The following is a 16,050-nucleotide window of genomic DNA, read 5'->3' as shown; positions in this document are numbered from 1 at the left end:
TTAAAAGAAAATCTTTTGTTGTTGGGCAAAAAGTCTTGTTTTTCAATTCGCGTCTATGTTTATTCCCATGTAAACTTCGTTCTAGGTGGAGTGGGCCTTTTGTTATACTTAATGTGTTTGTTCATGGAGCAGTAGAGGTCAAAAATCCAAAGAATGTAAACACTTTCAAAGTAAACGGACATAGACTCAAACCGTTTTATGAGCCTGTAGCGGTGAAAGATGTGGAAGAAGTACATATTTGCGATCTCGTGCCAGTGGAGCAATGATTATAAGTACCGTCTAGCTGCTGACGTTAAACTTAGTGCTACTTGGGAGATAAAACATATTGATGGAGAAGCTTGGATTCCAGATTTGCATTCTTCATTCTTTCTCCTTTGTTATTTTTCATGTTTTGTGTGTTTTGTGATGTCATAGGTCTTCTATTTCATACTTGTTTAATGTGTTGCATGTTTTAGTTTTGTTTTACATTGAGGACAAAGCCAATTTCAAGTGTGGGATGGGATTTATATGATATCTTTGGCGTATGTGTTTAGATTTTAGATTTTGAGTCTTTTAGGTATGTTTTTTGAGTTAAAAACAAAAATAAAATAAAAACAAACAAAAAAAATGTTTATAGTCTTGTTTGAATCTTAGGCCCTTAATTAGTCTATGATGTGCTTATATCTTCTGAAATTGTCACTAAGAGTGAAACATGTGCCTATGTTAGCTGAGTTTCTTTGGTTAATCTTGACATATGGTGCATGTGTTAATATATAATAGATGTAGAAACGAGTTAACATGGTACAGATTCATCAGCATGCTTAAACATAGTTGAGATTCATTAATCTGTGAGCGATTAAGCTTAAATGTGATTATACATGCTTTCTTTGTTATGTGTCAATTGTTTACCGCATATTAAGTTAATAGACTCTAGAGATCACTAGAACTTGCTTTTATGATTTTCAAAGTTTATAATCATTATATATCTTAATTGAGGAAGTGATACCTAAGATCTACCACAATTGACATATGTAGCATTTGACCCATATTCTATTGTTAGATTTTTTTTTTCACAGAACTACATTTCTACTTCAATCAGATTGGTTGTAGGCATCTGGGTTTTAGTTAGTTACATTTGTTGATTTCTGTTGCTTGACCTGTATCAGGAAGATAACGCTTTGCCCCCTCCATCTTGCTTAGATTCTGCATCAACATTGCTACGATCCATTATGCTGTCGGTTACTGGAAGTAATATAATTCTAGAGCTCAAAGTGGCTGAGCTACTACTGGTTTGGGCCGATCTGATTGCGGACTGGCATGCTTGGGAAGAATCATAGGACATGTCAGTCTTTGAGTGCATTAAGGAAGCTGTCAGTCTACACAGTAAGTATGGGCTGCAGAATTTTATTGTAGGACAGCTGCCTTCTCCTCCAGCTCCACCTGTTCCCAAGCATTCTGTAATAGACGGTATCGGTGCTTTTATAAGTGAGGCCACTTTACAATATGCATCTGCAACATGGAGAGCTTGCTCTTGCATCCATTTGCTGCTACATGTCACAAGTTATTCGTCTGAGACAGAAAGCGTTAAGCATTCATTAGCAGCAGCATTTTGTCAGGCAACATTTTCCCATTTCAGAGAAGTTAAAAGCAAGCCCGGATCTCTGTGGAAGCCTTTGTTGCTTGCTATATCATCGTGCTTTTTATGCTGCCCTGAAGTTGTAGAGAGTACATTGGAGAAGGATGGAGATGGAGACTTTGAGACCTGGGTAACAGCCGTCGGATTAGTTTCCACTAACTCTTTCAAACCTGGGTTATCAAGAGAGTCGGAGATAAAGTTAATTGGTAAGTATTTTGGTTCCTAAATCTTTAGGACATGACTTCCTTGTGTTAAGGACTTAAGGTTCTTAGGTTCTCCTATGAGTAGAAGGTCATTTGTTAACATCACTAACATCTATCCACAAAAGTTAACAGATAGATGGTTGTTGATTTATTTGACATTTGATAACATCACTAATTGTTCTGAAAACCTCAGCGGTGGCACTGGCGAAGGTGGTTGAAAGACTACTGATACTCGGAAAGTCCGGTGCTCTGTTGCGTGACTGCTTTACTTCTCTGATGGAAGCATCTGCCCGATTCAATGAAGTTGAGGAAAATGACGATGAAGATGAAGACGATAATGGTGAAACTGAAGACGATGATGATGACGAAGCAAGTTATTGTATCAGTCTCTTCTCATTAGTTCCTAACATGTTATCTAGTATCTACATAGTATATACTCACTATACTGCCTACCAATAGTGGGAGCTGATATGCTGCAGTCTACTTTAGCAAGTTGGTCTCAGAGATTAGGAAAGTTAATGGTCTTATGCTATTTAGGATTCGGAGGATGATGAACATGAAGAAACGGAAGAAGAGTTCTTGAATCGATATGCTGAAGCAGCTCTTGCCCTGGAAAATGGTTTAGTTATTGAAGAGGGGGATATCGAAGATGAAGACCAGGAGATGGATTTTGGGAAAGGTGAAAAATTGTCAATGAAAACATGGCTGTTCATTACCTTCTATACGCATTTTGTTGCCTAAGTTTTTGGTTGTCTGCTGTCTTGCAGGCTGCCTAGAAGGAATTGATCTGGAAGAAGTTGTCACGTCACTTCTACATAAGTATCATCCCATTGTCATAGGAAGACAGGAGGCATATCCACCAGAGCTCATCTCAAGGTTCTTAGTGTCATTCCCGCAGTGTGAAATTTTCTTCCAGCATTGTCCTAGGTGAGCGATTCTTCTAATGAGCATGCCTGTGTGCTCGCTATGTGGTATTATTTTTTAGCCATATTTGGATTTGAGGTTGTTTGAAGAGATTGTCTACTTTTCAGTGTTTTTATTCGAGTGCAAAAGCGAGGCAACAAAAAGTGAAGAAAAGAAAGCACGGTAATTAGCATAAATAATTGTTCTAAATAGAATGTGATCTGCTTGCAATTACAAAGTAAATTACTCGACGGCTCTATGCCTAGTCTGTTATGTTCAAGAGGATCGCAGAATCAGTTTCTCCAGCTTCAAGCTCAATGTGAAATAAAGTTGGGAACTTTAGATATCGCAATTGTGATCAAAGATATCTATGATAATAACGGGTTTTGAGATTCAACAGTAGATTAATATTAGTTGGTTTGTCATCTGCGATCACAAGTTTCATTATCTTTTATGTACCAACCATGCTTTCAGATGAAACGAACGGAGAACTGAATTGTGGGACACAAGGATTTGAACCTTGATCTTCTCGGGATCTTGAGACTCACAGGTGCAAGTTACAAGCCCAAGAGCTCTACCATTTGAGCTACATCCCATTAACCTAACCTAAATGCCTAGTTCCTAGTGTACACATACAAAGTAACCCACATTGAAATAGAGATGCAGATCCTACAAACCTAACCAAATGCACATTGTAACAGCATAACACAACTCGGACATACATTCCATCAAGCAAACAGCATTCAACCATCACGTTGCTAAAAACCAGAACCAATGCAGCAAACTGACCTCCATGACATAACAAGCGAAAGAAACCAAACTCCAACTATACAAAACCACCAGCAGAGAATGTGTAGATAATTTGAAGACGATAACAACAGATGGATAATCACACAACAACTGGCCATGCACACACCAGCAATTATACAAGCAGCATCCCATTGTTCTCACCACAACTGAAAACGAAGCCCATCCAACAATAAAATAACACAAACCAGCCATCTTCCACAAAGTCCTTCACAAATCAACCAGCATATCCAACAAGTCATCAACCATTACGAAATGAATCAGAGAACAGGGCACTAAAGAACCACGGCTATCTGGTTGACTACTATATATCACAACCAACTCAGAAGGCAGCCAAGAAGATACTGGCAGATATTACCGTCAACAACTAATGGATCACAGGAAATAAAAGATAAAAGATGAGACATTACCACTGGATTACAGAACTGCTCACTTTACCAAAAGACCACCTAAAATCAAAACCCACTTTGAGAAGAGACTTGTCTGCCAAACCTGACATAGACAAAACAACTCACCACTATTGAAATTATCATAAATAGACTACAACTCGAAGGGATATATATCTGCATAAGGCAATTCAGTACTCATCTCTATAACATGATCAACTCACCAAACCTCATTATCTTTGGGCGAGATCCAGCCACGACGATAGAAGGGGTAACTGTGGAGCACAAGATCTTTAAATCACCGCGCCAATGAACCAGGGGAATCAAACATGTGTATGGCAAAGAAGTAGACATAGTAACCCTAAAATACTCATGATAGAAATAACCAAACCAAAGGATTCATTTTTATGCAGCTTAGACAGTAACTGGACGCCGAAAAACAGCAAAAATCCTCCTCCTCAATAGCAACTATAAACCTTAATCATAACTGTATAGGTTCCACTCTGCACAAGTCATTTTAAAAGTTGAAAAGAGATTTCACCACCTTAACCAATTCCACACTCAAATGCTCAACATTGAAAGAATAAGCACAGGAATGAAGGAAGTACCAAACTATATCCACAGCATCTTAGCCTTCACAATATTGGCATCCTCTCAAAATGTAGCAAAGTATGTAGTCATTACCAGAAAAGAGAAAGTATACTAAAACCTTTGGGGGAAGAAAAGACAACCTATGAATCCTCTGAACATATTTCTGTAGGCCACCACCAACTAATATCCTCCTGAACCACAAAAAAATGATACATTCTAGACTGCTTAAAAAAACCATAATGCACCACTGTAAACTGAATGATGATTTCAAAAAAAAAATCCTGCAACAGAATACAAGTCGTGAAATTTAAGACCGTAAATGGCGATTTTCTATGTAGACATCCAAACAATGAGGGGACAGATTAGACAGGGAATGAGATAAACCAAAGAAACCAAACCGGCTGCCCCTGGCATAGGCGTCACTGATAAAACAGAAAACCTTGGTAGTAAACCAGCAACACTGCAGCCACATCCTACGTACCCAAATACCCAATCAAAACCATCTATAAACAAGATTGATTAAAAAAACAAGATAACACAATAGCAAGAAGACAAGATTACTCCAATTTGATCTTTGCTTAAACAGTTAACCAATAGGCACCAACACTCCTTATAAAGAGGGGCCTACTCCTAACAACCTCTCCCAAACCACCCTGAAACACACATGCAGAGCGTAAAAGTATCATATTGTATATAATGACTTGGTAACAGATAATTCAAAGAAAGTTTTCAAAAATTGGGCTGCAAGCCAAGAAGCATCAAACCTTTCAAGGAATTTAACCAACAATTCAATTTTGGTTTCTGTGCATAGTCACAAAGTGTCCTAAAATTAATTCAAAGTCGGTAATGTCGAACCATTATGAACTCAAAACTTATGGGTTATAAAAAAAATTGGCAAGAAATATGCTAAAAAGCATTGAATCAGGAATCAATTCAGAAGGTTTTGCAAAAATTCCAAATGGGAAAGAGAATAACAGAAGATTGAAGAACACTTATAAGGACAGAAGAGTGTTAATGAGCCCAGGCAGGAAAGTTCCACAAAAGAGGAAATCGAGTATAGAATGAGCCCGGAGAAAGTAAAAACAACCAAGGTCTGGAGGGATAAAGAAAAGAACAAATAGAAACCAGTAATCAATAAGATCAGCACAACTCTAACTTGGCGTAAACCTGTCCTGGGACACATCAACAAAATGAATAGCACAAACCACCATCAAGAGCACCAACACAAACTGATTTATATACTCCTGCAGAACCACCAACACAATCCACTCCCATGTTAGACAACAAAAACCACAATACATCTAAATTACAATTAAATTCAAGTTAAAGAAATTCTACAAAACGAAAGAAGATAAGACAATAAGGTATGGTTTGACCAATGGAACCAAATAAAAACCGGACTCTTTGCTATTATTGCCAATGCGAACACCGCAGCCAAAATTCTGAAGTTGTCCTACATAACACCAATAAAAAAAACACATCTATCTAAACTGATTCAAAGGAGATATTTTGAAAGAAACAAGTTAAACTTCAAACCAATTATATTTGACGAACAAAGCTCTGCCCAGCATCATATGCACCTACCAAGAGACCAATCAAATCCTTACATCAGAATCATAATAGGGATTGGGCAAGAATGAAATGATGGAATTATTTAGGTTCAGAAACAATAACAGAGCTGAAACACAGGAGATGCGACATCTGCTCACTAGCCATCACCGGCCAATACCAGCACAACCTAAAACAGAACAAGGAGATACTTGATCCACTCGGATATAGCAAATACAAAGGTTCCGAAAAATATAGAGAAGACATGAGTTGATCACTGAAACCGAAATAAGGTGGGAACAACAATTCCTCGCTGCCACAACAGAGCCAGTATCCTAAGCCAAATAGAACACAATACATCCATAAGTCAATATCTGTTGGCAGACAAAAGAGCAAATAACTATTGAGGAAGGTAGAATTAGCAAGATTCAAATCCATGTAAACCGATAAGCGCTGAAGATCTGCCCATAGCCTTCACCGTTTAAATCCTAAACACACATCAATAGAACCGTGATGAATCACAATCCATATCGAATCACGCAGAAACAGAGTAATGAAATCAAACCACAACTCAAAATACTGTAACCAATTAACCCGATTTACAAATCCATGTTAGACCCTTGGTAACCATCATCCAACCAGCCGTATCCTAAATCACACCACACCAACAAAACCACAGCCGATCTTCATATAATAGTTTCAAAGTAGTTTTAAATTTTAAAAAGTACGTAATATTAGCCAATTTGGGATTAGTTAAACCGATCACCCAAAGCCGATCCTCTGCTGCTCATAATTGTACGGATTGCAGACTTGTCCAGCCATATCCTAAAACAACACAACATCAACAGAACCGTGACCCATCACAATTCATATCGAATCAGGCAGAAATTGAAAGAAACCAAAGAGAATCTCTGAAACCAATAAGCCGATTAACAAACCAATCTTTGACTTCAGACAGCCTTCACCAAACCAACCAAATCCTACACCACACAACCAAAAGCCACAGCCGATCTCCATCAAAATCCAATCATCAAGTTTTTAAAGAGGTTCAAAAGTTTAAAATATATGTAAAATTTAGATAATTAATCCTGGTTAATCCGATCAAAGCCGATGCTGTGTCTTGGTTATGTGTACGGTCTGCACCCTCCACTGGCCAAATCCTAATAACACATCAATAAAACCGTGATGCATCGCAACTCTATTGAATCAGGCAGATTCTCGGAAGAAATAAACAAACTAATGAAGCAATAATTCGATCTTTGCAAACCAAACAGCCGATCTTTGGTTATATATGGACCTAAACAGCCATCGCCGTCAAAACCAGTCCAATCTTAAATCACAGCAACACAAAACCACAATCGATCTCGATTAAGATATCGATTCATGCAAACGAATCCATAAGAGAATGAAGGAACGAATTAACCGTCAAAACCAATACACCGTGGCTCTACAACATCGGCAGCCATCGCTGAATTAAAAGACGAAACCCTAAGAGCACAGAATCATAAACCAGAAACGAAACAGATATCTAAAAACCAAAGGAAGGAATCTGAAGGAGGATGAAAAAGTTCAGAACCTGGTTGCGCGCGTATGAATGAAGAATGGGAGGAGCCAATTGGGCTCATTTATAGGGAGTGGGGGACAACATGGAGGGATAGGATTAAAGCGGTGGTGGACAGATGGACGGTCGGATTTGAAGTCAAGAAAGGTTGCTGGAAAACGCGGTATTTTTGAGGCGGTTTGTTACGACGTGAACCCAACGCAACGTTTTGTTTCTCCTTTTCCTAAAAAGATAACATTATTTTCGTGACCTACACGCACCGACACTCTTTATGTCGGTTGTTGACCAAGTCAGCATATTAGCTGAATTTTAAGATAAACATTGCGATGTGTCTCGAATCTTCAGCGCAAAGCTGCAAATACATGAGGGTAAAAAAAATTCAGTAACTGAAACGAAACAAGCGATGCAAATCATGTAATTTTTCCGACTGATCCAAGGGGTGTGTGTAAGAATGATAGTAGCCTAATATTTTTCATATGTGTTGAGATTATGATCTAATAGTTTCTTTTAATTATAGAGATTGTGAGGGAGTAAATCAACAACTGTAAAAAATATATATATATATATATATATTTTTTAAAGTTTATTCTTTATTAAGTTATTTTTACTGAAAAAAATTATTTTTTATCAAGTTACATTATTATCTCTCCTAAGAATATATTTACATATAATAATGATTAATAACTTATGAACAAATTAAATCCTGCCCAAATGTAATAAGCAACACTCATATCCATAGATGATTACAACATCCGTTCAAGGTCATGAAAAGTGTACAAAACCATTCATATGTGCCCTTGGATACCTCAATCAGAAGCAAGTTAATTAAGAAAATAGAAATTTGATTCATTTGGATTAGAAATGTGCAAGACATATACCAATGGTTGGAATGGTGGTCACGATTTCGCCTAACTTGAGCTTATACAGAATGGTGGTTTTCCCAGCCGCATCAAGACCCACCATGAGAATACGCATCTCTTTCTTAGCAAAAAGTCTGCTGAGAAGTTTGGTGAAAGACAGCCCCATCTTGTGTCTGATATAATCCAAAATAGCCCGATTGAAGTCAGAAAACACATTTTCTCCAACATTGTTAACAGACATTTTGTAGATCACTAATCACAGACAAATACTGCATATCCATAGAAGACTAATTTCCATAACAAGCAAAAGAGATGAAACAATCCAGGCACTATGAGATTGATCACAACAAATTCAAAAATTGATCACAGACCGTTACAGCATAGTGATCTTCATTAGCAAGCAAGCATCAAAGACTCATCATTGCTGTGAAAGATGAGGAATTACCGTAACGTAAAATTGATATGCAGGCCTGTGACGTCCGTATTCGTTTATGGAGAAATTGGCCAAGAACCTTGAATGCCACAGGGAAATGTAAAATGCAAAAGGGAAAAATACTGAGAAACTTACGGTAGAGAGATAAAGGTGTGGTGTGAGTGTTATGGTGGCCATACGGTCATTACAGAACTAAATGCAGATTCAGATTTGGGGTTCCGAAGAGGCTCTCCAAGTCTCGATCACTTCGTCCCTCGCGCCATTTATAGCCTACCTGAAAGGTTTCGTTTTAAATGTGAACTTATATTACAATATTGGCTCGTTTATTGGCCAATAATAATGTCATTATGAGGCGAGTGAAATCCAAAAATTTATAATAAATAGGAGGTTGAAATCAATACCTTGCTGCACATCGTATACAGGTGCTCCCATTTTGGTCAAGAAAATGTGATTTTGATAATATTATTAATATATGAGAACTGTGTCAATAAACCCTCGATGCTTTTTTTTTTGGTTAATCAATGTTTGAACTTCAATACGAGGTAAAATAGAAACAGAAAGTTCTGTATGATAAAAATAATCAAAGCATCTCTGAGAAAAATAAAATCTGGTGACAATCTCTAGTAAAATAAGAACATCTGAATCGCTTTGACAGTATGTAGGTAGGTGCACTACTTGTCTAACACAATTTTGTAGGCACAAATAATATTAATTCGCTGTCCCAGCAATGACTGAATTTAACTGTAGTATGATCATAATAGCAGGCAAAAGAGCTTTCCCTAGAGCTATTTGATGTGTCCTACAAGACCTCACTCACGTCCCCAGTAATAGTCCAGCAGCTCCAACTCCAATTTGTCACAATGAAATCCAGGCATCTTCAACTCCAATTTGCTGCAAAGATCTTCCTACGAAACCAGATGCATATATGGCGATCAACAAGCCACTTAATGAAGCAAAACGAACATCAACCAACCACACTAGTTACCACAGAATGAAATGGTCACAAATTGACTGAACAGTCACTGAGTGATATGGGCATCTTCCAGCTCCTGTTTAATTTCTTCCTTAACCACTGGAAATTCCCCCTGAATCTTGGTACTTGGAGATGCTTCAACTAGTGTGCCAGGGGACATGGGAGACATTCCTGGTTGAGATGGAACCTCAGTTTTTGGAATTGCAGGTTCCTCCTTATCAATGTTCTGATCACGGGGTCTGTCATATCTTTCATAACTAGGACTGCGACTACGGTTCCGACGACGACTAGGGCTAGCGCTATAGCTACGTCCACGACCACGGCTATAGCTCCGACTACGACTCCTACTACGACTCCTTGTCCAACTCCGGCTCTTTTGACGATAACTGCGACTTCGGCTTCGGCTACGGCTTCTACTACGGCTTCGGCTCCGACTCCGACTACTGCTATAACCTCCCCATGTTCGAACTGTTTCAGGGCTCCGAATTCTGCCTCTGCCCCTATCAGCATGATCAATTCTATTATCAAATCTTCCATGACCACCTCCCCTTCCACGGGTATCCATATTGTCGTACCGATCATTTGAGCCACGGTCATTTCTACCAAAACCAGCTTGACCACCACCAGGACCCCTGAATCCCCGGCCCCTGTTTCCACGCCCGCCAAAGAAATCATTTCTTCCACCGCGGTTGTTAACAGCCCCATCCCTAGGACCACCAAAGTTGCCATCCCTCATGCCACCACGTCCACCAAAGTTGCCATCCACTTCCCTCATGCCACCACGACCACCATAACCCCCGTCCCTCATGCCACCACGACCACCATAACCCCCGTCCCTCATGCCACCACGACCGCCAAAGCCCCCATCCCTCATTCCGCCACCGCTACCAGAGTCAAAACGGTTCATTGCACCCCTGTCCTTGCCAAAACCAGGCCCACCACGCAGAGCAATATCTCGTACCTCTGGGGGCACTTGCTGGTTAGCTCCTTCAAGAACTTTTATTAAATCAGCTGCATATTTCCAGTCCTGCTCAGAGAAAAAGGTGTACGAGATCCCAGTTGCCCCAGCCCTCCCAGTACGTCCAATACGGTGAACATAATCTTCAACCCCATTAGGAAAATCATAGTTAACCACCACCCTGTAACATGAGACACTCGAAAGGTAAGCACAATAATTTCAGATAATAACAAGGTTACATAGCCACGCACTTATAGGCTAACTATAAATCAGCAAGAAATGCAAAAATATGATCAACTAACCTTATATCTTTGATGTCAAGCCCACGGGCGGCGACGTCTGTTGCAACTAAGATTGGGCACTTTCCACTACGGAACTGATTCAAGACATAGTCTCTCTCACCTTGAGATTTGTCACCATGAATGGCAGCAGCCCCAAAGGTACGACCAATATTACGTGTAAGCTGATCACACAACCTCTTCGTGGAACAAAACACAATAACTTTAGAACCTCGTTCCTGTGTTCTAAGGATCTGCTCCAAGCGCCTCTCTTTCTCCATTTGAGGGACAACTTCAACATACTGAATTTTTCAAAACATAAAGATTAATCTTCTTCTGAAATCGCAAGGGTCCCAAACAAGAATTTCTTCCAATAGAGATACCATATCACATGCAAGCTCTTTAAAATTATACGCATCATATACAAAAAAAGGAGTTCAAAGTAAGAACGGCCAGGAGTTGTATCTGATCTATTACAGTCAACGCAGATCATAAAAAAATCAGATGTCTGTTCATTATTGTTTCAATTCTTGGCAAAAACTGTTCATACCTTATTTTAATAACAATAATCATAATCTATCTCATCATAGCTTTAAAATGTCTGGCCATAATACTAATACTTTTTCACCCTCCATGTACTAAAGTATAAGAACCGCTGACAAGGCTATATAGCAAATTTTCACTTGGAAATTTGCTGAACCACATCAGAACCCAACATTCTAAACACATTCACTATTGTACAAAAGATGAGATAACTCGAAGCTTAAAATCATATTTAGGGTATCAGAAAGGTTCTCTAAATTATTGAAGACCTATAAAAGACACAGTATATAAGAACTTACCTGAGTGATAGACTTATTTGCAGCAAGCTCATCAACGTTGCCAATATTCACCTGGACCGGATTAACAAGAAGATCACTTGCTATTTTTTTTACTTCTTTAGGCCAGGTTGCTGTGAACATTAGAGTCTGTCTGCGTGAAGGTATTTCATTCACAACTTTACGAATTTGAGGTTCAAATCCCATGTCAAGCATCCGATCTGCCTCATCAAGTATAAGAAGGGATACTTGGCCCAGATTGATTTTCCTCATTTCCAGTATGTCATTGAGTCGACCAGGAGTTGCAACAACTATATCTGCTCCACGATCTAATTCTTTTAGCTGAGGACCCTTTGGAGCTCCACCATACAAGCACTAGATATGGAATTCAATCAGAGTAAAAGAAAAAATATAAGTATAACACCAAATTAAATTTATAAGAAATGGAAGTATTGTGCAAGAACATCAAGTAAAGAGCACCCACCGTGCAGGATATCCTGGAAGCTCGGCCAAATTTCAAAACCTCCTCTTGAATTTGTGTTGCAAGCTCCCTTGTTGGAGCCAAAACCAACACTGTCGGCCCATCCTGAGAATTGTTACGGCGTTGTCTAAGAAGCATGAAGGCAGGCATCAAATAGCCCAATGTTTTTCCAGAGCCTGTCTTTGCAATAGCTACTATATCTCTACTTTGAAGAGCAATAGGCCACGTTTGTGCTTGAATTGGTGTCGGAGATGCAAAGCCAGCAGAATATATCTGAAATAATAAAATAGGTCTGATCATAAAAAAGTTGGGTAATACTTCATGATACAGGATGACATCCAGCAACATTAGATATTATCATACAAAAAGATAACATAAAAGCCCATGGGTATGTGGTTGCTTACAGAAGCAACTGGAGGCAACAAAAGAAGGCATAAAGACATAAGATGTGGAGCCATTTAATGAATAAATCCCAGTCACATCAGGTGTGATTTGGATGAAGGGCCAACCACCCTTTAGAAGATGCACAAGAAAGGCTCCAACAGTTCATTTTGCAGCCTCCCAAAATGAGAACAGTTGTTGCATGTGTAAATGTGCCAATAGCAATGCAGCGTACGACATATGCTCCACCTCCGGAGCAGATATCGCACCTGCGACAAGTGAGAACTCATGAGTTCAAAAGTAGTAAACTAAATAATTATAAAAGATTGGAATGGCACAGATGTCATAACTGATTTACTATCCTAGAAAAAAAACGGTTCTCAAAGCAGAGGAAGGGTGGAACAAATTCTGACATGTACAACTTACATCTCTCAGTATCTCCGGCGGAAAGCCAGTATCTTCAAAAGTCATGAATGGTGCAGGAACATTGTCACCCTATAAAATTAAAATTCATCACTGAGGTCATTAGCGTCAATAATGGTTAACATGCTATTATATTTTGAAGAACCACAAACTGTAAAGGACCAGCATGACAAGTGGGTCCAATTTGCAATGCCAGACGATTATTTTGCCAGAACTTCATATGAACTTTCTTGAGCAGTAATGAATGTTATCAATGCACAAACTTCACATGAACTTCATAAAAAAAACAGACCATAAACACAGTGTTACCGATTTATGTTCAGCACAACCCAATTCTTTCATTTTCCTATAAACATTACCAATCTTTTTAGCTAATAGTCAACAGGCTCAGGGAAAACCCTTTTCCGCATTTGTCTCTTTAGAATAAGATGAGCATTTCAAAATTCATACAAACTGATAACAGCTGAGAAACAAATACAAACCGTTGCAGAAACTTCATATTGTTGAAGATAAGCTTGAACGGGTGAGAGGCCAGGAACATTTGTTGGTCCGACGTATGAAGGCTTCACCAGAGCATTGTTTGAGAATGGAGGACCACCTGTTGCATGACTGTACATGTTATGCATGCCCTGACTAGGTGCAGGGTTTTGAAATGGGACACCACTGATTCCCATATCCTGAAAGAAGTAGGAACAACATCATTTATCAAAGGTGGACATAGAAGTACAATACAATCAGGATGCACAAATGAACAGCCGAGTAATTTAAATATACCTGCTGACTTCTTGCAGTTGTCACTGGCATAGCTGCAAGCTTTGCCTGCTGAGTGACCGTTGGCCCTTCATAGTTACCATTTGAGTAATATTCATTTCCAACTCTACCCTGTAAATTATTTTCAACACTCCTCCTTGAACCAAGAGGAGGCATATTAGACTGCTGACCATGAATCATTGCTGGGTCCATTTGATTTTGAAACCTAGAACCATGTTGATGGTGCACCAGGTCAGTTCCTGATTGTTGCTGGTGGCCAAAAGAAGAAGGCTGTTGCATATTTCCCAAACCGAATTTCTGGGGTTGAGTGGGATGAACAGCTCTCGGTGGCATTTGTACTAAAGAATTCCCGGTAGGGGGATTCTGCACAGATGAGGCCCCCACTTGTTGAAACTGAGAAGGAGAAAAACCACTTTGATTTCTGTGCTGATAATCATGCTCCTCTCTAGGTGCGTATGCAGGTTGTTGATTTGCAGATGCTTGCCCTTGTGCACTATACGGAGTCTGTTGCTGCCCCTGGGGAAGACTGCTGTGCTGATAAGCCATATACTGCAGTTGCTGCTGATGTGAATATTGCTGCACTTGCGCTTGAGGCACTTGTGAGTTCTGACTTTGTGGCACTTGTTGACCCAGTGGGTGGGGAGCTTGCTGTCCTCCCTGCTGCGCTGATGCCGGGTTCACCTGCTGACCCGGATGCTGCATCATCTGCTGACTCGGATGCTGCATCATATGCTGCTGCGCCACTTGTCCAATCTGTTGCACAGCCTGCAAACTCTGCTGTTGGGTATACACCTGTTGCCCCATCAAATGCCCGTGCTGTTGAGGCACAGCCCCATTCGGAATCGCAGCCATCTTGGGAGTGGTGGCGAGCGCAGCCAAAGCCGGCTTCTCGTACTGAGTAATGTTGGTTTCCGGATTCCAATAGTACAACACGCCGGTGCTGCCATCAATTAAGCCCTTCCAAGGTTTCGGCAGAGTCGGATCATCCGGGGCATACCGTGGCCCGGAGGCTGCCTCCGCTGTTGCCATGCCCACTGCTTATCTACAATCCCATCAAAACCGAACATTCAACTAGTTCTGTTTATGTACTTGGGTAATTCACAACGTACCACGAACAATTTAATTCGTATAAAACTTGTAGATTTGAAAACAGAAAAACCCTAGAAAGCAATACATACCTGGTGGAAGATACCCCGGTTGAGGGCAGAGGGTTCTGTATGTGATGAATTTGTTGGGTGATAATCAATGAGAGCGGGATTTGACAAACCCTAAATCTGGGCGCGGCGCGAAGGTGGTTTTATGGTGGACTGTGTGGCCTCTCTGTGTGTGGCTCCGAGTGGAAATAAGAGAAGTATACCCAAAAGCCGAGGGTTCTGATGGAAACAGACCTTATATACGATCGGGTTTTGTAGATGTGTAGGTTATGGCGGGTTGTTATCTGCTGCATCGATGGTCCAGGTTTAATTAAGTGTGAACTCTCGTAAATATCTAATGTTTTTTGTTTTTTTTTTTGTTTTGAGAAGAAACGAAAATTCGTAAATATCTAATGTCGGATAGTATTTACTTTTGGCTAAATCTTACTTTTACCTGTTCAATTTTTTACATTCTAGCCATCATTCTTGTTCTACCCTTGTGACATTGTTGAATGAATATGTCACTTTAGAGGGTTTGTCTAAGGTGCTCCAATGCATGTTATGCAGCATGAAATGTTATGATTCACAATTAATATTGTTTATCTGACCTTACTCACATCCAATGAGTCGATTAACATTTGCAAGATTTTGTGTGCATAACGTGCATTTTAGAAGTCTTTTATGTACTTGTATATGAACATCAAAAATAAATAGGGGTCACAAAGTCCATTAGAGAGGACGAGTGAGTAAGCCGAGCCTGTGGTGTGGATCGGAGTTGGATATTTTTGTCCCTCGGCGCTCTTTCACCAAGTTAATCATACCTTGATACAAGCTTTGGCCGGATGTGAAATAAGCTTTAGCAGTGCATGAAATTTGTGAAAAGCTGAATCTGGCAAAGGGTTACATATATGGCGAATGTACATAATT

The 16,050-nt window shown here is 39.7% G+C and overlaps 2 protein-coding genes and 1 long non-coding RNA gene across 17 annotated transcripts in view; 1 reads left to right on the top strand and 2 right to left on the bottom strand.

The window, feature by feature from the left end:
* Positions 1-5,220, top strand: part of LOC126791868 (uncharacterized) — a 39,484-nt gene extending 34,264 nt beyond the window's left edge. Inside the window, exon 22 of the transcript XR_007671860.1 lies at positions 2,821-5,220. The gene's annotated coding sequence lies outside the window, so the exon portion shown is untranslated. The remainder of the gene's footprint in view (positions 1-2,820) is intronic.
* Positions 1-7,630, bottom strand: part of LOC126791869 (uncharacterized) — a 35,431-nt gene extending 27,801 nt beyond the window's left edge. For all 15 annotated transcript variants that reach the window (XR_007671875.1, XR_007671870.1, XR_007671861.1 and 12 more), the window contains exon 1: positions 6,244-7,630. This is a non-coding gene — a long non-coding RNA (uncharacterized LOC126791869). The remainder of the gene's footprint in view (positions 1-6,243) is intronic.
* Positions 7,631-9,503: 1,873 nt separating this feature from the next.
* On the bottom strand, positions 9,504-15,331 carry LOC126790111 (DEAD-box ATP-dependent RNA helicase 46). Its single transcript, XM_050516250.1, has 8 exons — positions 15,169-15,331; positions 13,994-15,032; positions 13,702-13,896; positions 13,223-13,291; positions 12,419-12,688; positions 11,959-12,309; positions 11,141-11,418; positions 9,504-11,019 (listed from the first exon to the last, which is right to left on the bottom strand). The coding sequence occupies exons 2-8, from the start codon at positions 15,017-15,019 to the stop codon at positions 9,927-9,929; spliced, it is 3,282 nt and encodes a 1,093-aa protein (XP_050372207.1). The 5' UTR covers positions 15,020-15,032; positions 15,169-15,331; the 3' UTR covers positions 9,504-9,926.
* Positions 15,332-16,050: the final 719 nt, after the last annotated feature.

This window comes from Argentina anserina, chromosome 4 (assembly GCF_933775445.1).
Source record: "Argentina anserina chromosome 4, drPotAnse1.1, whole genome shotgun sequence".
Lineage (NCBI taxonomy): Eukaryota > Viridiplantae > Streptophyta > Magnoliopsida > Rosales > Rosaceae > Argentina > Argentina anserina.
Note: the sequence above shows the minus strand (reverse complement) of the source record. Positions and strands in the feature narration are given on the sequence as shown.